The sequence below is a fragment of the Chanos chanos genome, chromosome 12 (assembly GCF_902362185.1).
Source record: "Chanos chanos chromosome 12, fChaCha1.1, whole genome shotgun sequence".
Lineage (NCBI taxonomy): Eukaryota > Metazoa > Chordata > Actinopteri > Gonorynchiformes > Chanidae > Chanos > Chanos chanos.
This window is the reverse complement of record NC_044506.1, coordinates 10,658,483-10,681,451: the sequence shown is the minus strand read 5'-3', so window position 1 is coordinate 10,681,451 and position 22,969 is coordinate 10,658,483. Positions and strand designations below refer to the sequence as shown.

The following is a 22,969-nucleotide window of genomic DNA, read 5'->3' as shown; positions in this document are numbered from 1 at the left end:
TTCAAACACTTTTTCAGTAGATTTATATTACATTAAAATTTATTTACTGAACTTGTGATGTTCTTGGAAAGGAAATGCGCTATCCGTGATGACATACTGGAAGCATCCTGTAAATGAAAAGTAGTGAAGACTGTAGTGCTATCTTTGGTTTATTCAAAAGGTAAATAAGTATGAATTAAAAAAACAAAAAAAAACCAAAAAAAAAAAAACCACGAAGCAAAGTACAAAACTATGGGAAAAAAAAATCAGAAATATTGGAAAGAGCTGTCAAGAAGTTGCAATTATAGCTATGTAATTATGCTGTAATTATCTATGTATTACAAGTATTTATTACACAGCATCTTCCAGTTAGCATGGAGCAGATTCCCTGTATTACAAACAAGGCAAGTGCTAGTAAATGTCACCTATTACGTGAATATATTACACCGGAAACCAGTCTTTTTTCTTTCCTGTGTAATTTTCGTGTTATCTGACATTAAATGTATCCAGAGTATTCACCACTGGTCATTACTCAGAACATTGTTGAGGATTATGTAGTTTGGCATTTATGGCTTTTTTCCCCTTTTTTCTTGTCTCTACAATCAGCTGGTGAGAGTACGCCATGTCATAGTTATCAATGTATCTTAGTCAGATCTGAGTAAATACAGTAGCAATCAATTAAGTATTGAAACAGTGCAAAATCCTCTCAAAGGCACTTAAATGGAATGTTCACAACATTCAGACATATACAAATTTACAGTTTCAAATTTAGTAACACTGCTCATCAGCAGAAAATATTTTTCTTCATTGACGTCCAGTTTCTACTTCTTCTAGCCTTTGTGATTGTCATATTATTACTCCAGCGTAATTATTTCGCATGTAATACTGAATTTAATATTTTTACAGATTTTTTTCTTTTCTTTCTTTTTTTTTTTTTTTGGACTCTGCTGTTATTACTAACTGCCTTAAACAACTGATTTATAACCAGTTCTGTTTCCCACAAGATAACCCTTAAAAGTAGGAAAAAAAAAAGTTAAGCTGACTCTGGATCAGTTAGTAAAAGCCCTTTAAGTACCAACACGGTTGATTCCTGAGGAATAGACGGAGTCCGTTTTGGAGTGGGTGGGGCTTGCAGAGAGGTCATAAGTGAGCGTGCTCGGAACTGTGGTCGCTGTCGTGACTGTCATCCTCGTTGCCAGGAGAGCTGATGGGGTGGGGTAATCCCACCATGCCTGAGAACTCAGAAGGCAATAACGTTCCCTTCTTCACGTTCACCAGTTCTTTCTCTCGCGCCGCAGCCCCCTGCTGCCCTCCTTTCACTCTTTTCCACTTCATCCTTCTATTCTGAAACCACACCTTCACCTATAAAATAACAGAGGATGAACCGTTACACTTAAAAAAAACATTCAAGACAGCGTGATGCCTAATATATAATACGGTAATCTGAGTTACAGATACAGCGATCAAGGGAGAAGGATGTTTTGCTATTTGTAATTTTTATAAAGCGAGTCAATAAATTCTGTTGACAGAGTTGTTAATTGATATACAGTAGCCAACCGTACAAAATGTTTACAGGATTAGCTCCGTCTCCTAGCAACATACGTATGAGAGATCCTGCATCAGGGAAACTCAATGCCACTCTGTGGGCGCGCATGTGTGTCAGGGTGCTTTCGAGAAGGAACTGCTCTGGCTCATAGAGCCCACAGCCAAACCACCATCACCCTCTCTGTGTCAGAACCCCATGGCTTCTGACTGCCTGTGCATGCAGATTGTCTTTTATCACTCTGTGTGTGTGTGTGTGTGTGTGTGTGTGTGTGTGTGCGTGCCCATGTGTGTGTGCGTGTGTGTGTGTGTGTGTGTGTGTATGAGGGGTGAGAGATTTACAGACTTGCTGTAACAGACCTCTGCCAGCACAGCACTCTCTCTCTCTCTCTCCCTCTCTCTCTCCCTCTCTTTCTCTCTCTCTCTCTCTCTCTCTCTCTTGCACTCTTTACATGGCACATTTATAATCCATGCCCAACACCTCATCTCATGCACGTCTTTGGCAGGAAAAGAGTGGAATGGCCATTTCTTTCATTAAACTTTAAATCCTCTTCCAGACACAGAGTGAGACTGCCGTGCTTCTTTGAGTACGTGTTGAGAACTCTGAATACGTGTTTTTTCCTCTGGTGCCCGAGAAGTGTTGGAGAGCAGAGAAACCTGACGTGCTCCGCGGGGGGCTAGCGTCGACCAGCTAGGCTATTTCCACCTGGTCAGCAATGTGCTGATACATAGATGACAGTGGCCTGTTGGCCCTAAGCCCTGTTTTCTATCCCTGACTACACAGCTTGCTCCCGATTCGCTGCCTCTTACTGATGATTAGGCTGTTACCTAAAACGGCCCGATTGGGTTTGGATCCCCAGAGGGGCGCCCCATTTCCCTGCCCACCCTACGACCGACACGTTGCTCTTTTCAGGGGTGCGGGAGGGGACGGTTTTATTTTCGGACAAGGCGGTTATTTTCAGAAAGGGGCTACAGGTATTTTAGGATTGGCTGTAGCTGCGAGTCACGGTGACGGAGGTTACCTTACATGACAAACACTTTAGAGTCCTAAAATATCCTATAAAAGAAAAACAATTATCGGCCTTTTTCGTATCGTGTTATCAGAAGGGTTCATCAAAGTTTAAAATGTGTTAGCGCGTAGCAGATGCATAAGCAGCTATGCATTCAGATAATCATTATTATAACACATTATGTGCTATGACAAAAGCTAACTAGACAGTGCCTAATTTCAAGTTTCATTTTATTTTACGTCAAATTTTATGTCAGCTCGGTTGCGCTAGGACACATTCTACTGTAATAAGTGGCTACCATTAATACTCATTTACAGTGAAAGTCGAAATAATCGCGGTCAAACAGTAACCACACCGAGATACGAACGTTACCATGACTGAGATCCAGGATCAACCCACACGCTGAGGTTTACTGGGCCTTCTCTCAGAATCACTGGATCGTGAGCCAGGGAAGTGTGGGAGTAGGGAGTGAAAAAGAGTCCGAACAGGAAGAGTCAAATCCTAGGTGAGTTGTCTGGCTTTTGTTTAGGCCAACACACATGAACTGAAATGATCCCGTCTCACAAGTTCACATATGGCCGTGTGAGATGTGTAGGGTTGTTTTGACAAAGCGCGGGACCGCAAACATGATCTGAGATTTATTGCTAAGACATGAAGGAAGCGTTTGAGCGGCCCGCGTTCAAAAAAGCACACCGAAAACAGCTACCCGCTTACATGTGCGGAAGTGATGAGGTTTCACGCGTAAATGTAGTTTGGAATTGACATTATGGATTCATGGTAAAGTCCAGAAATCCAGGGTGTGAGTTATGCCATTCCCCACATTTAAAGGCCTTGTTTTTAAGACGAGAGATGATGGAGTGAAGAGAGCTTTGGCCTTGCTTCATGAATGGAAAAAGAGATAAAAGAATCATCTAGTCATCGATGTGCCACAATAATTAACAATCACAAACAGTGTTTTGGACGCAGGTACAAGAATGTACTATTCTCATACTATTCCCAAACCATTTCTGCCTTTCAAAGAAATTCAGTGTTTTGCAATCCATTATCCTATGAGCGCACCACCAGTTCATTACTGATTGAGAAATCTAAAAACATAAATCTTATTTGAACGATGGTTTTATTTCTAATGGACTTAATCAGCGTCATATTTATTGTGGGAGGAGGACAATTCAGCAACACTGGGGAATAATAATAATAATAATAAAAAAAGTTACCCCATAATTTTTTAAAACAATTCAATGAGCAACAATTTCTCATGGTCAGCTCATTTCAGCCATCTCATCTTGCACAGAAAAAAAAAAAAAATCTATGAGCAAAATGATTTTTTTATTATTATTATTTTGTGATGACAGACAACACTAATGCCTCTTAAAAACTGTACATTAAAAACAGACCCAAGATATGACATACTTGTCTCTCGGTGAGGTCAAGGTTGACAGCGATTTCGTATCGTCTCAGCCGCGTCAGATAGTTGTGGTGGGCAAACTCGGACTCTAGTTCCCGAATCTGTTCCTTGGTGAAGGCTGTACGCTCCTTCCTGGGTTTGCTGCTCACGTCTGACTTATAGCTCCCGTCTTGGGAATCTGAAATGAAAAACAGAACTTTTTCCAGCCACAGTAAAAAGTAGAAATGCGAGAAGAAAAAAAAAAAGGGCCAAAAGCAAGAGGAGCGAAAAAAATAGGATTGTGTGATAAACTACAGGGGCCCGACCGAAACGAAAATAAAATGAAAGCAAAACAATTAGGGGTGTCAATCACCTTTTATTATGGCGATATTGGTCATGCATCTGGTGGAGCCAGAGTGGGGCCCGGAAAGGAACGTGTGTACGTGTGTGTGTGCGCGTGTGTGTGTGTGTGTGTGTGAGAGAGAGAGAGAGGGAGAGAGAGAAAGAGAATTTGTGTGTGTGTGTGTGTGTGTGTGTGCGTGCGGGTGTGTGTGTGCAGTCACGCACGCTAGCACAACTAAATCTGGGTAGAATCACACACAGCTCAACTCACTATCTCCAACTATCAGATCCATTTTCTCCTATTCGAAAGAGTGGAATAATTGCGCCAAAAAAAAAAAAAAATTTTTGAAAGTGTTTTCATAGTTTGTAAGAGTGTTTTTGTATCAGCTAATAGTAGCAGTGCTGGTTAATATGATACATTTACACATTCACAAGCTCAGAAGAGTTCATATTTTTTCTCAATATTTCCTGCTGGTAATACTTTTCACTTTGGGTCATATTACCTGAACATAAACTGACAATTTACTGAGTCATATCACTGTATTTTTTCCTTCAAGCCTTTTTTTTCATGGAAAGTCACAATTTCACCATAGAAGCCATAGAAAAAAGTGAACCCTACTCCAGTTTGGATTTCAACTTCGTGGTGGGTGATACAGGATTAACAAGTAGCTCAAGGAACAGAGAAATTCCGTAGCCTAACAAAACTATCTCAGTATGATGCTGTCCTCATGTTATGTTTGCTCAGCTTTTCAATGTTAAGTTATGGTATTAGCCAGGAGGCAGCTTCCCAAAGAGCTAACTGACTGTGATTGTTCTTGCGAATTCATGAAACTTGTTTGAAACTTATTTAACTGATGATGATGATGTACTTCTTTGATCTAGTAACAGTTAACCCTGTCTTAATTAGACCAGAAAGTGAATTCTGCGGTTCTATGCAGGCATACTTTAACCACTGTTCTACGGTTATACTGAAATTCTGTTGACGGCTCAGATTAAAATGGATCATTTTAAAAGCAATTTACAACTTTGCACTCGAATAGTCCTTTCACCTGATGAGTCTTTACGCTCAGTTTTCGGAGGGCTACTTGTACATCCGCTGGAGACATTTTTTTTTTTTTAACAAAAGTAACAACACTACCCACTTTTGAATAAAAGTCTGAGTTTGGAAAAGCTGAGTTGGCTCTCTGTCCACTGGTGACTCCAGTGGGCTGAGGAGCAGGCTCTGCAGGTGTGTGGGGTGTGGAAGGCCCCCATGACAGACAGCAATCCACCCTGAATTCTTTAAAATATCCAGCTCAGTTTTTTTTTTTTGGACAGAGAAGGCCAAAGAGAGGTCACATTTGAATATTTGTACTCATAAACATTTAATCAATGGAGACAGCCGCGCCAAATTACACACAGAGTTGATCTGTGATGTAAGTATGAGCATTCAGCTCCAATTAGGTGAGAAGTTCTTAATTTTGTCCAGGTTTGCCGTACTCTCAAGTAGAGAAGCAGTTCCATGTACTATTTTTTGCAATCTGAAAGCAAAAAAAAAAAAAGCGCTATGTATCGTTGTGCTTGTGTGTTCTTTGCGTGGAAAGACATGTATAGGCAGATGTTGGTTAGAACATCAGAGGGACGTTTTGAATGTCACACTTACAGTCGATAAAAAAAAAAAAGAAAAGGTCAGATCCTAATTTATGTCCCGTTCTCTTTAGTACGGCTTTTATATCCTGCTGGCGCCTCAGAAACGAAACTTTCATCATTAGATGTGCTGAAAAACAGGGCAGTGCCAGCCACAAGAGCCTGGGTTGCCAAATTCTGAGGGCACGGACACGCGATTCAGGAAGCCACAATTCACATTTATACTTTGTTTTATGTATAATTGATGAATTTTTATTTGCGGCATGGGAGTATCTTAACGTTATGTATCATAACATAATTAGTTATTTAACAACTGACGTAATCCACAATATAATCCCTGAACTACGTTGGTCTTCCGTGTCCTGCATAGTCCTGTTGAATCTGCTGACTGTTTCTGTTTTCTATTTTGCGTGATTATTTAGAGAGGGGCTTGAGCACTGGTTTAGAATTATAAACAATTGGAAATAAATCATTTTTTTTATTTAATAGACATGAAAAGAGATTTTTTTTTTCACCGAAATATCTTTTAGATTGTTGTAACTGAATTTTTAGGGGCTTATGGTATGGCAGTTTGAAACTCTGGGATAAAACTGTGTTGCCAAGTCTGATGGATTATGAGACCCAAATCTCATATTTTATATCCAACATCATTCTTCTGAACAGTCTATAATCTCTCCAGCCTATCATTGCAACATCGCCACACTACTTCACGAGACATATAACATACTGCTGAATGAAAACCATGTTGCTTTTGATAAGTGCCAGTGAAGTTTAAGTAGGAAATTGGATTTTGGAAACAGGGACTCTTCTAAACGCCAGCGGGGAAATTTCTGGAAATCTCGAGGAGTGTTTGAGCTATCCATCACATTGCCACCCCGGCCTAAACCGTGGCACTGTGGAGATAGGAATCTAAAGTTTGTAACTGGAACAGTTTCAGCCTCTGACAAGTGTTAACTGAAAAAGGTAAGCAGAGTGTAAGCACACTGTAATACCTTGCCTCCTGGTCTTTCCTTTCACCGCTAAGCAAATGACAGAGCTGTTTATAAAGACTGCCTACACATCAAAAAAGATTCCTCTTGATTTTAGACCAAGCGGTCACTCTCCCCCACCATCAGATTCAGTCAGCCGCCATTTTACACTGACAGTGGACTCTGAGTTTATCAGCGTTGATCAGACTGCTCCAGACGTCTCGCCCTCTCTATGACGGTAATTAGATCTATGGCGATCGAATATGAATTTTAAAATGCAGTCAGACACCGGTTTGTCACACCTGGCAGTAGGAATGACCTTTACCGTGCTTTATTTCACCTTTGTGTTTCCGCTCATGTATTTTCAGGTTTCCCAGTTCATACCATAGTGCAGCTGCAGCTCTAAACATTCTCTACGGCCGTAAATGCACTGCATGTCGTTTAGGTACCAGAAACCCCAGGTGTGACCAATGTACGCTTTAAAGAGCAGGCTTCACCTGCGGGCTATTAATGGCTTGAGGGGAAATGCCAGGGTGAATTACACCTCAGAGACTGATGAGAGAGAGAGAGAGACACACACTCACAGCACTGCCTGCTCCGGGCCGAACCATTAAAAGTACAGAGCGCTTTGCAGATTAGATTTAGGATCTTTTGTTTCAAATGGTAAAAAAGAAAAAGGGAAAGAGAAGAAGGAGAAATAAAAAAAAAAGAAACATCGGTCCAATCAGCGTTCAGGTTTCCACAGGTGGGTGACAGACATCGTAGAGGAATGAAGAGGGGAAAATAACGAAGTTGTTTTTGGTTAGGTATTTAAATTACACCGTGGTTTGATTTAGTTGACAAATTTGGAAAACCAGATGTGGAAATATTAGAATTCTTATGATACTGCGGCAGCTGCAATGCAGTGCCGAATAGATTCTGGTTACACATCTGTAATAACTGTTGTAATAAAGCTTAGTAATTACACCTGTCAATGCCATCATTAACCATCAAACATTGGTTCAAAAATGTGTTATAATTATTATTATCATTGTTCAGCTTTTTCATTTTCAGTATTAAGCACATATGATAAAAAGGAACCAAATCCCTCGATTCAGTTGTGTGTGATGTCGATGTCGATTCAGTTGTGTGTAAAAGTGGAACCACACTGAAAAACCATCTGATATATGAGCCTGCTGCAACATACAGCAAACTAATGGATTTCATTAGCAAAGTTAGTACATTTTTGACTGAGTGTGTTAAATAGTACGCAATTTTTTTTTCTCCTCACAGTCTTACAAATGAAAAATTGTTTTATATACGACTTTACATAAACTGTTCTTGAAAATAAATTACTTGACAAGTTCTCTCTGAAAATCATTGGCTCCATTTGATCAGATTAAAAATTGTTTTCATGTCAGTTACTAAGAGCAAATTTCAGGCTTTTTCAAATATGTCCAATAATAACACAACCCAGAGTAATTAAAATTTTAACTTGAAAAATGAAACATAAAGTTAACATTTCTAAATACAAAAATACAAACACCCAAAGCATTATGTGCTTCATTATTACCTAGAAAATATTGTGACAAATTATCATTAGCCTTTTCTAAGTATTTGATATAATTATATACGGACGTGAATTAATAAGTACACGGTATTTTTTTTCCCCTTTGAGCAGTTTTTGAGACTATCTTTTTTTTTGGCAAAAATGAAAGTGTTTTAGGTTCATTCATTGATTTTTACTCTTTGAAGGTATTACTGGAACATTCGAGGGATAACTGAGACTAACAGAGATGTTCTCTTGGCTTCCCAGGGCAGCCAGAGCAGCTGGGACACTCTCATTTGACACAATAGGAGTACCGACCTAATCTTTATGATTAATACTATAATACAGTCAAACCCCTTCAGAGAAGCACCCACGTGTGTCAAAACAATGAACAAAACTAATAAACCAAGAGATTTGGTCCATTAAACAACAATTTGTTAAATATTGCAGAAAGAATTCATTTGTGATTTGAGGCTGGTTTGACATGATTATCTTCTATCTGTATGTTTTTACAAAGTATCCATATAGCACTTTCAATGTTTAAAAAGAAAAAAAAATACATGACTAATCTTTGCATTTTTAGATTAAGTTCTATTTTTATGGACAATAAAAGTTGCTAAGCAGCTGATTAAAGAAATTTTGTTTTGCGCATGGGTTTAATTACCACAGTTTAAATTTTGTTTCATATTGAAACACTGTTCCATTTCAGTGTTTGATCCTAAAACAACACCACACATTACTTTCATATTTTGGAGAATAACCAGTTGGCCTTTTCAAACAGTGTTAAAAATAAAAAAGTTTCAGAGTATGCAGAGCATATTATGAATGTCTCTTACCGGAGCTGTCACTTTTTCCTTTACCATTTCTCCTCTCTGGTTCCACAGGAGACATAGTCTGTCGCCCAAAGTCCCCGGAAACACACGAAGCCCCAGAGGGGTCAGTGCCGCCTGGATTGGAGGGGCACATGGTTTGGGCTCCTGGCCCTCCTGCACCGCACAGCTCTTGTACGGCAGCGTCAGGGTGCGGGAGACAAAGGCCGTGACGTGCCCCGGCTGGAGAAGGCATCTGTGGGATGTGCCAGGCGGGTTGGTGTTGGGGATGATGGGGGTGCTGCTGAGGAGGGTGACTGCGATGGTGCGGTCCCCCAAAGGTCCCCTCCTCGGGCGGGTAGCTGCAGGGTGGAGAGGGTCCCGGCAGGTCGGGGTAGGAGATGTGGTCTGAGCGTCCGTGGAGGGCCAGCGGTGACTGGGTTAAGGCCGGATGCAGGGCCTGTGCCGGAGCATGAGGGCTCCGCAAGCAGCCGAACAGAGAGTGATCCATCGTCCCCCAACGGCCGTTAAGATCCACACCGATCGAACTCCAAGACCAAATTTCCTCTTCCAAAAACAACTCCTCCAAAGTTGACAATGAGAGAGGCTGAGATGTAAAACTGAGGTAATGTAGGCTATTCAGAGGTGGTGGGTGAAGTGAAAAACCCCAAAAATCACCAGCTCCTCCCGGGCCCCTCTCACCTCTTACCCACGTCTCTAGCGGCTCAGGCGGTTGTGGCGGCTCCCGCGTTCCGGTACAGAGCGGTGGAAGGAAGAAGGAGTGGACGGTGATGAAAGGCTGGGCCTCTGGTAATCCCGAGCATGTGGCCCCGTTGCCAGGCGTACTGAGGGTAAACACACACAGCGAGCAAGAGGCAGCTCGGGTGACGGAGAGAAGAAGAGGAAGAGCGAGAGAGGGAGAGAGAGAGCGAGAGAGCGAGAGTGAGAGAGAGAGAGAGTGAGAGAGGGATCGAGAGAGAGAGAACGGTCCTGGACCTATGCGCAGGGATAGGGTGCTTTCAGTGAAGTGGTGTGGGAGAGAGGGAGAGAAAGAAAGAGAGAGGGAGGGGAGGCGGGAGGAGGGGAGGGGTGGGGGTTAAGGGGGGTTGATGTTATATATAGGGTGTAACGTGAGAGGGAGGCTGGGTCACCGGTTCGTTGCGACTGACCACATGCATACGATCTTCCTCCTCCAGAAAGCAAGGCACAATAAATCTGTGGCATTCAAACCAGGCCTGGCCTCAGGGAAAAGTGGGCAATTTATTTTGGACCTGGGCTATCTGACCCCTGCTGGCACATTTTCTGAGAACTGAGTTGCATCAGCACTGCGTTTTTTTGAATGTGGATCGGGGGGGCGGGGGGGGGGGGGGGGGGGGGGTTTGCTCTTGGGTAGCAGAGAACTTGCTGTTAAAGCTGTTTTTTGTATGTGTCAACACTCGTCTGTGTTTGGAAAAAAAAAAAAAAACAGCAGGAAAAAAAAAACAGGAACGTCACCTGACAATCGATAGCTTTCAAACAGTGTGTCCGTGATCCCAGTGTAGTTATGCTGATATTCTCAACATTGATAAATCAAGAACCAGGGCAGGGAATTCTTTGTTTTTCAATGCTTCTGAGGTATAATAAATCCTGATAAAATGTCACAAATAAAATATACGACAAGAAACACACTACTGAAACAGATACAGCAAAAGACATGAAATCCAAGATGTTAAAAAGGTCGTCCAAATATAAACCTGTCTTTTCCCATTCTATAATTTTGCTCTGCACATCAATCTTTTCCGTTGGAAATGAAGAGTACTTAAGGAAAGCTTCAGCGTATCTCTGGATGAATGTTTTATCCCTCCTACTGTGACAGTTATAAAAAATTGTAAAAAATAAAACAGAAACATCTCAATCTATATGAATTGTAATTGTGGAATATCAAAGAACCAAGTTCTACGTCATTTAAGTCTAGTTCGTTTTAGATAATGTTAGGATTTTGTATTAGTCACGTAAACCCAACAGTTAAAAAGTAGAAGAGGTTCAAGTGAGGGGGGGGGGATTGTAAGAGTCTTACACTTGTCTCACTTGTCTCAAGTGTTGGATTGTTTGAAAAAGTATAAAAACATTTTTAATGAGAAAAGTTCTCACTCCCCAAGGAAAACTCCAAGTTTTAATGAATGCAATGAGAAAGCAAAACTTTTTTTATTGGCTTTTATTGTACTGCTTTACTGTAAAACGAAACTCATTTAGAGCGCTGAGATGCATGTTAGAGCCTGTGTGCGCTATTCATTTTGCATTTTCTTATAATTTCACAGCGTTTCATTTGATTTTATAGATTTCTTTACCCACAATGGAAAAACATCTAAAATATCCAGAAATCATAAAGGATCTCGTCTTTCTTGTGGTGGAAATAGCTGAAGAAAGTGTTGCTTACAAATGCTCCGAGTTTCCCAAAAGTGGAATTTCCCAAAAAGAGAGAGAGAAAAAAAAAGGTTTCCAAAAGATTTAAAAGGCTTTGATGCTCTTAATATGTCACATGTAATAAATTTGTTATTAAATATAAGTTCATGTGGTGAGCACGCCAGTTATTTTGAACTGTTTACAAATTATTGTCATGGCTCATACAAGATTAATTTGTTCAATAACTTCTGTTTTTATTCATTCAAGGTACATATTGGGTTAGTTTGTTTAGTATCGTTGTAGTCCTTCCAGCTCAAGTCAATCTGCATTCCATTTCAAATTATAACAGCTCAGAACAACATGACCCAAATTCATCATACTCCAAATGTGATCAACCCAAGAATATCTGGGAGTGTTTTTTTTTTTCAAGGAACAACTGATAATATTGGCACATAAAGTGCTTATATTTCTCAGATAAGAAATATAGCTTGTCAAGACGGACAAACAATCAGAAGAATGAAAAAAAAAAAAGGGCTCAGAATTTCAGCGAGTTACATCAGACAAATTCAGAATAGTCTCTGTCCTCAGCTCGTCCTGTGTTCTCCGCATTTACCGCTCTCCATACATTCCCGCAGACCTATAGGCGATTGTGGTGACCCAGCTACACATAGAAAGCTGGACAAGGAGAGGAAATTAGATTCATTCTGAGGGAAATTACTTTAACAGACCACCAAAAGCCTTACGTGGGTGTTACCGCTGCTCCCTCCATTCAGATTGGAGGGACGGTCTTGTCCGGTGGTCTTGTATTAAGCTCCAAAAGAAAATACAGTGTTTGCTTAACAAATTAGGCCAATTAGTCGTTATGTAAAGTAATCTGTGAGCAGAGCCCCAGGTTGCGTATTAATGCTCATCTGGTTTTGGTTTGGGCTTCAGACAGTGTGGCACACCAGTGCCCTGTGGCCCCAGTGCTCAGAGTGGTCTCTCTCTCTCTCTCTCTCTCTCTCTCTCTCTCTCTCTCCCTCTCTCTCACTCTCACATTCTTGGAGGGTCTGAGCCCCAAGTCCCTGTAATAGCCAGCTGCTAATTTGACAGGTCCCTCAGGAAAAGGGATATTCTTCAGGTGAGTCCTTCACCATATGGCTCAACAGCAGGTGTGTTTGTGTTTGTGTGTGTGTGTGTGTGTGTGTGTGTGTGTGTGTGTGCGTGTGCGTGTGCGTGTACGTGTATGTGTACGTGTGTGTTAGTGTGTGTGTATGTATGTATGTGCCTGTACATTGTGTTTTCATGTGTGCATGTCTGTGTGCACATATGTGTATCTATGTGGTGTGCATGTATGTGTACGTGTGTGTGTGGGTGTGCATATATCTTTTTCACAATATTTTTAAGCATCGCTGCTCCAACAGAGAGTATGAAAATTTGTTCGATTTTGTTTTGCATCAAGGCGCCTCAACCTGCTAGTGTCAATCAGGTAACCTGGTAACAGTGAATTAATGTTGCTAAAAATAAAACTTTGTCTTTCCTTAAAATGAAAGGGAAAAGCTCAAATTATGTTGGTGTTGATGTGGACTGACTGTTGTTTAATTACTACAGCTGAAATAACTCAAAAAGCCTCTCATTTTTATCTGATTGTTTAATATATACACTGATATTATAAATATGTATTTTAATTGCATTTTAAGTTTTTTAATGATCCCTTCATTATCTACTGACATCTTATGATTTATTTTGCTTTCAAGTGGCATTTCAAAGCCCAAAAATAAAAGTTGATGTAACAGAGTATCGCTTTCATTAGCTTAGAAATGAAAACATGTTAGATGAAAAGTTTTGATGAAAAGCTTACTGTGGTGTGTCAGATTCTTTCATTGTGGCACATTTAATGGGAAATTCCTCAACAAATTTGGAACAATGCTATACTTTGATTCATTAAGAATAAAAATAAGGGAGGGGGACACATTGCATTGGAAACATTGAGCTGATTATTCTTCTCTTCTTTTCCTTTTTTCTTTTTGTTGTTGTTGTTGTTGCTGTTGTTGTAAGCAGTGGAAAAACACAAAAGAACAATTCTTGAGGTAAGATCTGTAGTCTCTGAGCTCTTTATGCTCTGTCACTCATTAATAAAAAAAAATAAATAAAGATAAAAATTCATGACATATAATAGGGTATGTTCTATTTATTGGGTGTCTGTATGCTATCAGCTGCTCACTGGTAATTTATGGGGCTAATCTGCTAAGCAGGCCGCTGGGCACTCACTAGTCCTCTATAAAAGAAATCCTATAGCGTCAGACTCGGAGGAGCTTTTGTCACACTCTGACCAGCTGCTCTGAATTACAAATTACATATGCATATTACAGCTAGATCCAAGTGGAGATTACACCAATGTAACAATGAAGCAATGAAACATCCAAATTGTGTTTTCCTCTCCACAGCTGCAACAAAACATAATGGACTTTGTATTACAGTGCAGTATTCAAGGTTTACTTCACTAGAATTTTATGATTATTAAATAGCTGAAGTAAGGAATGGCTGAGAACTTAAGTGCTGTTTGGCTTTTCAAAAAGGAAAGTTCAGTTAATATCTACATATATCAAGCATATGAAACAACAGCGAAGCAGTTAAGTAAAATGAATAAATATGTAAATAAATAATAAACTTTTGGTCAAATCCTTATCAATTGTACATATCAGTTACAACTCTAAGAACATAATTTAGCTCATCCCAAACATGCATAGCGACTTAAAATCAAATCCAAATTAACCTCGATCCGTGTCTCTGTTTCGAGTGCACCCAGGTTTGCGTCTGACAGGGAGTGTTTTGATAACGCGCCGGAATACTCGGATTCACAGAGCAAGTTCCAAATCAGAAATCCATACAGTCTCTGGGGCCACGCTCCTGTCTGCGCATTTCGAGCGAGTGTCTAAACTTCAACCTTCTCTACTGACTGTATCTGAGACTAATGTATTCCTCATGCAGCTCCACTTACTTTGTCATGGTCTTTAAATAGTGAATTTGTCTCTGTCTGACTGAAAGAAATATACATACTGGCATATTTCAAAAACATGAAAATGAAGAAAATGAAAAAAAAAACAAAACAAAACAAAACAAAACAAAACAAAAAAAAACCCTCATCATTCCAATTTAGCTCTCTACCTCCGCTGACATATTGTTCTAATAATAGCAATATTTCTGAAAAGTGAACTTGACATTTTGTAATTTAATGGCTTCCTTCTCCTCTTTAGTTCTTCCTTCACTAGCCAAGTTCTTACATGGGATTTTACTCTGCCAGTGACTCTGTACTACTGAAGCGTAATTCTTTTTCTCTTCTCTCTCTCTCTCTTTTTTCTCTCTCTCTATTCCATCTATCATGGACTAATGATTTTCATACTAAAATTTTAAACAGTTATTCATGTCATAAAGGCTTGAGATTTCTCTCTCTCTCTCTCTCTCTCTCTCTCTCTCCCTCTCTCTCTCTCTCTCACTGTGTGTGTGTGTGTGTGTGTGTGTGTGTGTGTGTGTGCGTATGTGAGTGCTTTGTACATCATTCATGCTGTGGTCTTGATCAGGTTCTCTGATCTAGTTGGTTTTGATCCTCTCTTTAATTACTGGAATATTCTCTTGCAGTTAGGTAACGTGACAGTTTTGCATGCCTTGCCTCTTTGCCACTGTTAGTCCTAAAACCATAACTGTTTTGCCAAATGTGAATCAGTACAATTAACAGATTTATCATCAGACAAAAAACAACAGTCATCTTCCGCATGTCAGTTCACTACAAGTGAATGAAATCCACTAGATTTTAGGTACAAATCTTCCCTGGAGCTGAGATGAATACCCAAGTCAAAGATATTATAATTAATAAGAAAGCAAAGAATATAGCCTGAGAGATTTCAAAGACTGCAGAGTTAATATGTGTGATCTGCCCTCTACTGGTGTGGGCTGACAACACATCTCAAAGGGCAGACACGAGAGACATACCTCCCTTTTACACCGAGGTTATCTGTCCTGGGATACATCTTATCAAAGGTTTCTGCGGTAAGAAGGAAAACATAAGCTTTTTTGTGACGAATGAATTCAGAGAGACGGTAATACATATCAGAAACCATCAGATACAAACAAATGAACAAACAAACAAAAAAGTTTCTTTCATACAGAGAACTGCTAGTCGTCTCAATTAGATTAGCTCTCACTGTCATGCTGAGGTAGTCCCCAGCAGGAAAGTTTTAACATTTGGCAGAGGGATTCAGATTTGCTTTGTGTTGCCTCTAGATGGAGGGCCAAAGTGTTTGCCACTTGAATGCCAGCATGCCAGTACTGTGTGGCAGAGCGAAAAAGACAGATGCTTTTTTCATGGAGCTTCTATGGTTTACCCTTTGAGGTTTTTCAAATCAAGCCTCTTTAAACAGCAGAGTAGTAAAACCTAAACGCTTAATTCTGTCTGCTAATGACTGCTTGCATTCCCTTCCACATGTTCGGCCCTTGTTGTTCTGTAATCAGGCAGAATTTCCTATTTTTTGCTCTCTCTAAGTACTAATCCTATTTGAGGATTAAGTGTAAACATTATGTGCAGGCCTGCGCTATCCCACCATTCCGATCGTGAGTCTTGTAAATACGAGAGCTCTTTTAAAAAAAAACCACAATCAAATCGCCAAGAATTCACCATTTTCTTTGCAAATGGGCCGTGTCGCACCACCGTGCGGTGTTTACATGGAGCGGGGTTGACCTCTCGGAGAAGCTGATTAATCCAGAAAAAAAAAAAAAAAGAAAAAAGCGCAAAATTAGAAGAAACCGCAAGTGTAGCGCTTTCCTTTTTTTCCCTCCCTTTTTTGTTCTGAGTGTGGAATCTCTTGTGTTCTCTTTCTAAACGTGCCTCCCCCTCCCTTTCCCACCCCCACCTTTCCCTTTTCATTTTCACACTTGTCTACCTCCCTTTATTGTCTATCCTGGCAAGCACACATACACACACCCACATACACACAACGGGTTATCGTGTGTGATCAAAATGAGAGTGTGTTTATAAACCATAAACCACAGTCCGATTTAATCAGAGATAATCTCCATTGTAAGCACACATCCCAAAGCCCCAGTAACGCCGAGGGATAAATATACCATAAATCTCTATTGTGTCTGTGATCACATACCCATAAACAGAGCTTCGTAGGTGCAGAGCTGAACTTTTGTGTTTTTCAAACTGTAAAAGAAATGGAAAAAACGTGTTAGGGGGTTTGAACTTTTGCACTGAGTTTGCCCACGTTGTTTGGAAGTCCACTGATTAATGCCGCTCTTGTCATTGTCTCGGTCATTTTGCACGCTTAACCAAAAGAGACAGTCGAAGTATTTCCAGTCCACTTTATGTACATTTCCATGGATTTTAGTGAATGACCAAAATTCATTTTTAAAGCAAAGTAATAAAATGAAGAAGATTGTAACCACCTACGCATTAACAAAATGGCTAATTTTTATATTTATACGGTTTCCTTTGATGTATGCCCGCACATATAAAATATGCTGGCAACGTTTATATTGCATTTCTTTTCTTTTCTTTTCTTTTCTTTTCTTTTCTTTTAGGCGACTCCTTCCCAAATCTGCAATCCAAACAGCATATTACTACAGATTTTACAGTAATCTGCCAGCTCAGCTAAAAACTGTATTAAACTATAAACTATGCAAAAACTGAAACATTATCTTCTCTCCATTTTCGCTCGTCTCCAAACTTCTCTGTGCAGAATGGATACTCCCTCTTTCAGAAGCAGTAGTTTACTGAATGACTGTGATGGGTGATATGTCATTTGGCGTGCTGAGTTTCACAGAGGTGTTTCAGCTCCTTTGTGTCTCCACAGGGAGAACAGGACAGCGTTTATGTTGGCGAGCTAAATGCGATCCGTTTTCAGAGAAGTGGATCTAGAGTTCTGACACAAATGAAACTCGGTATCTGGTGTCAACAGACAACCGTGTATTGGCCTAATAGGTTTCTTTCACATTTTTCCGCGATATTCCAGAGGGATAATCTTTTTTTTTTTTTTAATCAAATATATTTGATTTGTAAAGTAGAAAAAGAGGAAAGAGGTTTTAGTATGACAAAGATTTATTAATGAGAAACTTCAATTAATAGGGTTATTATTACTATAAAGGTTTCCAAATAGACGTTTGAAATACTAGCATGTGTATTTTGAGAGACCTTGTCCAACAGTGAAAGATGTATCCTGCTGGTCTGACCACAACTTCCATTTCTACAGCCTAATTTCCCAACCCAAAATAACCGTCAGACACAGGGCACGAAAAAACATGCATTTGCTCCAATAGTCATTCATGGTGCATTTGGAGGTTTAGTTAGTCATGACAGAGATATGAAAGACATAATGTTCATATGACAGACTAAACGCCAAGACACTCTCCCTTGTCTCCATATGCTGTGGTTCAGTCCGACAAAATATTGGAGGCTTTCTCTCCACAATGGGCCTCTTTACTCAATCTGTAATTAGGCTAGTATGGGCCGTCTCCATAACACACACACACACACACACACACACACACAGAAACATTCTTACATGCACATGCACCAGTCATACACATACACAGACACGCACAGACACAAACAGACACACACACACACATACACACAACACTGACAGCACACAGATGCGCACACGCGCGCGCGCACACACACAAACACATGCACACAGATTCACAGCGGCCCTCTTATGCATCCAGATGGACATCAGAAGTAGAATATGACATGAATATTGGTCAGGAGCTATTTCACTTCACCCAAACTGAACAGCAAGCTGGCAACAGCCTGACCGTGATGTAGACATGAACTAATGTAGAGGCCTATGGATTTATAGCACACTTCACTCTAGCAGAAGTCTGCGGTGGTTCAGACATCCGGCAGGACGGCCAAGACTAGACGCCCAGCCTTGCCAAAAGGGTAATATGAGAACACCGAAATAGTCAACCATAAGCTGTTTTGGTAGCTTGTGCCCCAAACGCTGATGTCAGGTCAGTTTGCTTGTTTTGGTTATAATCACAAACTGTAGATTGACCGGGTCAGGAACAACTGATCCTGGATCTGCAACTTATCAGCATAATTTAAATGGAGAGGAAATTTAAATGGAGAGTGATGTCACACAAAATGAAGTCTGAACGTAAAGTAGGAAATATCTGGTAGGTCTAGCTGTTACAATAAAGGTAATGGATTTCAGAAATGACTGGGAGCTGTATCATAACGAGTGTGTGGAAGGGTGAATGAGAACAGGGTTATTATTTGTGGCTTGGTAGCTTAATATCTACAGCTCTGGTTAATTCTAAATTAATGTTTTGCATACCCAGCTTTGCCACTTTGGTGCTTCCCAGATATGTGCGACGTGCGCCATCTGCTGGTGAGGTAGAGAAATGCAAGGGATCTGAGTACTTTGTACTGATTCATTTACATCACTAGGTGTCAGTATATTATTGATGATTTTGTGACAAAGTAACAAAGACAGGGTTGCTGTGTCACTAAATAGTCAAGGAGACTCGAAATGTACTGTAGTGTATTTGCATGTTTGTATGGGTGTGCATGAGCATGTGCGTGTGTATGTGTGTGTGTGTGCGTGTGTGTGTGCGTGTATGCGTTTCTTGTGTGTGTATTCATGTGTATATAGTTTCTCCTATTCACAGAACGAACTCTTTTGCTCTTATGTTCTCTGAATCCATTGTAGAGAGAAATAATGAGGGTTTCAGAGACATTCCTACAGAAATTCTTCCAAAAACTCCCCCAGATGGAGAAAAGATTCCCCACCAAGCCCAGTCAGTCCGCTGTCCCTGAATTCAAGCTCTGATTCCCTGGCAGTGGAAGTTACATACCTCATAAGACAACTTTTATTGTTTTTTATTATTTGAACCACAGGGAAATATCATTGTATTTTAAACACAGTATATTTCATCACACAAATGTTCAACGATATGATACACTCATTGCGAAAGCCAAACGTAAAACTGCACTGAAGTTTGCTCACTCACAACATAATCAATCTTTTGAAAAAAAAAAAAATTTGTTGCAAAAGCATCTGACAGATACATTCTAGAATGTACCTAGTGTTCTAGATGTAGTGTTCTAGAATCACTATTTATTGATACAACGCTTTCAGTTGCGTGCCACGTATCATGTATTCTTTGAGTTCAGTGTTTGTGGCATTGTGTGTGACACAAAGCACGTTGTCTCATTAATCTTTACCGACAATGTTTATGTGATTTTCATGAGGGGCATGTTGTTATGTATCTCGTTCTGATAATCGTGGGCTGTCCTCGAAGGGTGACTGAATTAGGTCGAGCGAAGTGGACAACATTAAAACAAGACGGCGTAGGTAAACCAATGCTAACGACCTCGCACGTCTCACACCTGTCACTGCCTAAGCTCATTCAAAAACAAAAAAATCACAGCAAATGTTTGTGTTGATCCTCTTGAGTCGCTTAGAGACACGGGTCCACAGCTCCATTAATTACATAGCAACTGGCAGAAATTTCCACAAGCTCTTCTTTGATTTGTCAGGTGTGAGGTACCACCTGAATTACCCTCTAATCAGGGGTTTAAAAATAGAAGAGATCAAAAGGTGAATCCCTAAACAGAATCCTGTTTGTGTTTTCTCTCAGTGGATTTATTCCGCTTGAATAGAAGATTTATCTTTATTCCGAGTTTATAAACAAAATACCTTTGTTTTCTAATCAGCGTTCAACAAAGAGCTACTTTACCTTATATCCCGTTTACCATTTGTTCATTGAATGCGCTCAGTTTTACCGGAGTGGATTAATAATCTCCAAACTTTGCGGTTGGCTTTGAAGTCAAACGACAGGCTGAGGAAATTGCGAGAGGACAAAGTTTTTTTTTATTTTTTGTCTCGGTGGGTTTGCAATCAAAAAGCCTAATTTTCAGAATTATTTCTATTTCAGCAACTCTAAAGCTGATTCAATGAGCGCCTACAGAGTGATCTGAAGAGGGTAAAGAGAAGTTTTATATTTTTAAAATAGAATAATAACCGCGTCAGTCCTTTTCTCTGGGAATTCAGCTGATCTAACACAGGCCACAAAGTGAATAGGGATGAGGAGAGACTGGCTGCCAAAGTATCTCACTTTCTCTTCATCTTCTCTCCATTCACCGATGCATAATGAAGAGCTGTGAGCTGAATGTAGCTCAGTTAATCAACACGCTCTCTCTCTCTCTCTCTCTCTCTCTCTCTCTCTCTCTCTCTCTGAAATCCATGTATACTCTTCTCCTGTTAAATGTGGGCTGATTAGCTGCGGTCAACACTTTGATCTTGCCAAGAATGTGAGGGGACGTTTTTTGCATTAATGCACTACATCACACTTAAGGGGTAGACAGTTGCCATGACGACTCAGAAAGTACAAAATGTAAAGTCTGACTAAAAATAACTGTGTTTCTTCAGCAGGCATGTCCCTGTATTCATGTATTCAGTAAATGGAGAGATGAGAAGTATATATATATATATATGTCCTGCACACATATGTGCTTGCACATACCCCTACACACCAGACCTACGCACACACACACATGCACACACATGCACACATATACAGTATATACAAACAGCACTATATAGACAGGGATAGAGTTCAGTTTAGAACATCATGTGAACAGCTCCAGTGACATGTGCCAAAGCACTTTTGGTAATGCTTGATTTTACAGTCTGATGATTACCAGGCATTAACTATAAAATGAGATGGTAATAAAATACAGTTGTTAGGAAAGTGCAAAAGAGACTGGATAGGAAATACTAAATAATTTCCTGGTGAGTATATAGAAACCTACTAAGAAACTAGATGACAACGAAATATAGTTATTTGGAAAGTATCCAGTAGAAATGCACAGTAAGTACTAAGTTATTATCTAGGAAGTCCATGGAAACCTACTAGGAAACTAGATGGTTAGGATTAGGGTTAAGGCTGTCGCCATCTAGTTTCGTAGTAGGTTTCTATGTACTTACCAGAAAATTATTTAGCACTTCCTATCCTAACTGTATTTTATTACCATCTCATTTCCTAGTTAATACCTGGTAATTAGCAAACTGTAAAGTAATGCTTTACCATCTTCTCTATTGCCACATACTAGAGTGTTCTAGTAATGGAACATGCATAAAGCGCCCTAACAAAAGCAACACATCACTCTGAATTTTGGACGCACATTTGGAAGTGAAAAAGACAAAGAGAGCTGTTGGAAGTAAACTGTCAAATTCTGTCTCTCTTGATGTATTACACTTTAAAAGGTTTTCCAGGAGCAGTGTCTACTCAAGAGTGGATCACCTGCAAGGCCCGTCTATGGTGTGGCCCATAAACAGCTGCTGTGTCTGTCTGTCTGTCTGTCTGTCTGTCTGTCCGTCTGTCTGTCTGTTTGTGTCTGTGTACAACAGGACAAGTGCAATTAGAAGAAATCAATAACAAACACTGTGAGACAGAGGTCACCACTAGTAAGCCTGTCTAGACAGCTTGTAGTACGAATATACATATTCAGCAGAACTCAGTTTTAATACTTACTTTTTAACTGAAGAGGGCAGTAGAAGTCACTATCAAATGAACACCAGAGATTATGAGTAATGGATATGGCCTTGCAACATTTTTCTTATTTTTTATTTTTTTTAAATTGTAATAACACATCAATCACAACAATATACAATAACACAATCTGACTAGAAATTTTATCAAGCATCACAATTCTCAAGACATTAAATCAAATTGTTCTGCAATAATGCTGCCTTTTTTTCTGAATGTGTTTTCCGTCTAAAGTACAAGATGTACTAAACAAAAGGTTGTTTGGTTTTCATAATCACGTTTTATATTCACAATAAACTGTTTTGTAATGATTGTATCATGTTTTTCTAAAGTAAACACATTCAGAAGAGGGGTAGACACAAACTGAAATACAAACTCAAAGCAAAAACTGAACAATAAACTCAATGCAAGAGCATGGTTTTGAAATAATCTCCTGTAAAAGTACAGTTTATAACTTGATGTGCATCTAAACTCACATAAACTCATTCCAGAATGCATATAAATTGAAAAAATCTCTTATATGTTATAATTTTTTTTAATATACTTATACTCATAGATTTGGCCAGTATTATTAAGATGCATGTGGCACATAAATATCTTGGGAATATTTTCAATGTTTTGGTTATGTTTCAAAGAAGTCTTGTGTGCAACAGCAATGCATCTGCAGACATAAGAAAGAATTTTAAATAAATGTATTCACTGATCATTTGTGTTCTCTAAATGCATCAGTATTCTTAGCACCCTCATAGCATAGCCCTCTTCTTCTGTGGCGAGAGTGAAACTTAACACGCCACTGTTCTTAGTGGTCAAAACAGTCTAGTGGTAGGTCTGGCCGGGGGATCTATCTGCTCTTACACGTTCTCTGT

At 39.8% G+C, this 22,969-nt stretch overlaps 1 protein-coding gene across 1 annotated transcript; it reads right to left on the bottom strand.

The window, feature by feature from the left end:
• Positions 1 to 1,119: 1,119 nt before the first annotated feature.
• meox2b (mesenchyme homeobox 2b) lies at positions 1,120 to 9,699 on the bottom strand. Its single transcript, XM_030789473.1, has 3 exons — positions 9,216 to 9,699; positions 3,942 to 4,114; positions 1,120 to 1,341 (listed from the first exon to the last, which is right to left on the bottom strand). The coding sequence occupies exons 1-3, from the start codon at positions 9,697 to 9,699 to the stop codon at positions 1,120 to 1,122; spliced, it is 879 nt and encodes a 292-aa protein (XP_030645333.1).
• Positions 9,700 to 22,969: the final 13,270 nt, after the last annotated feature.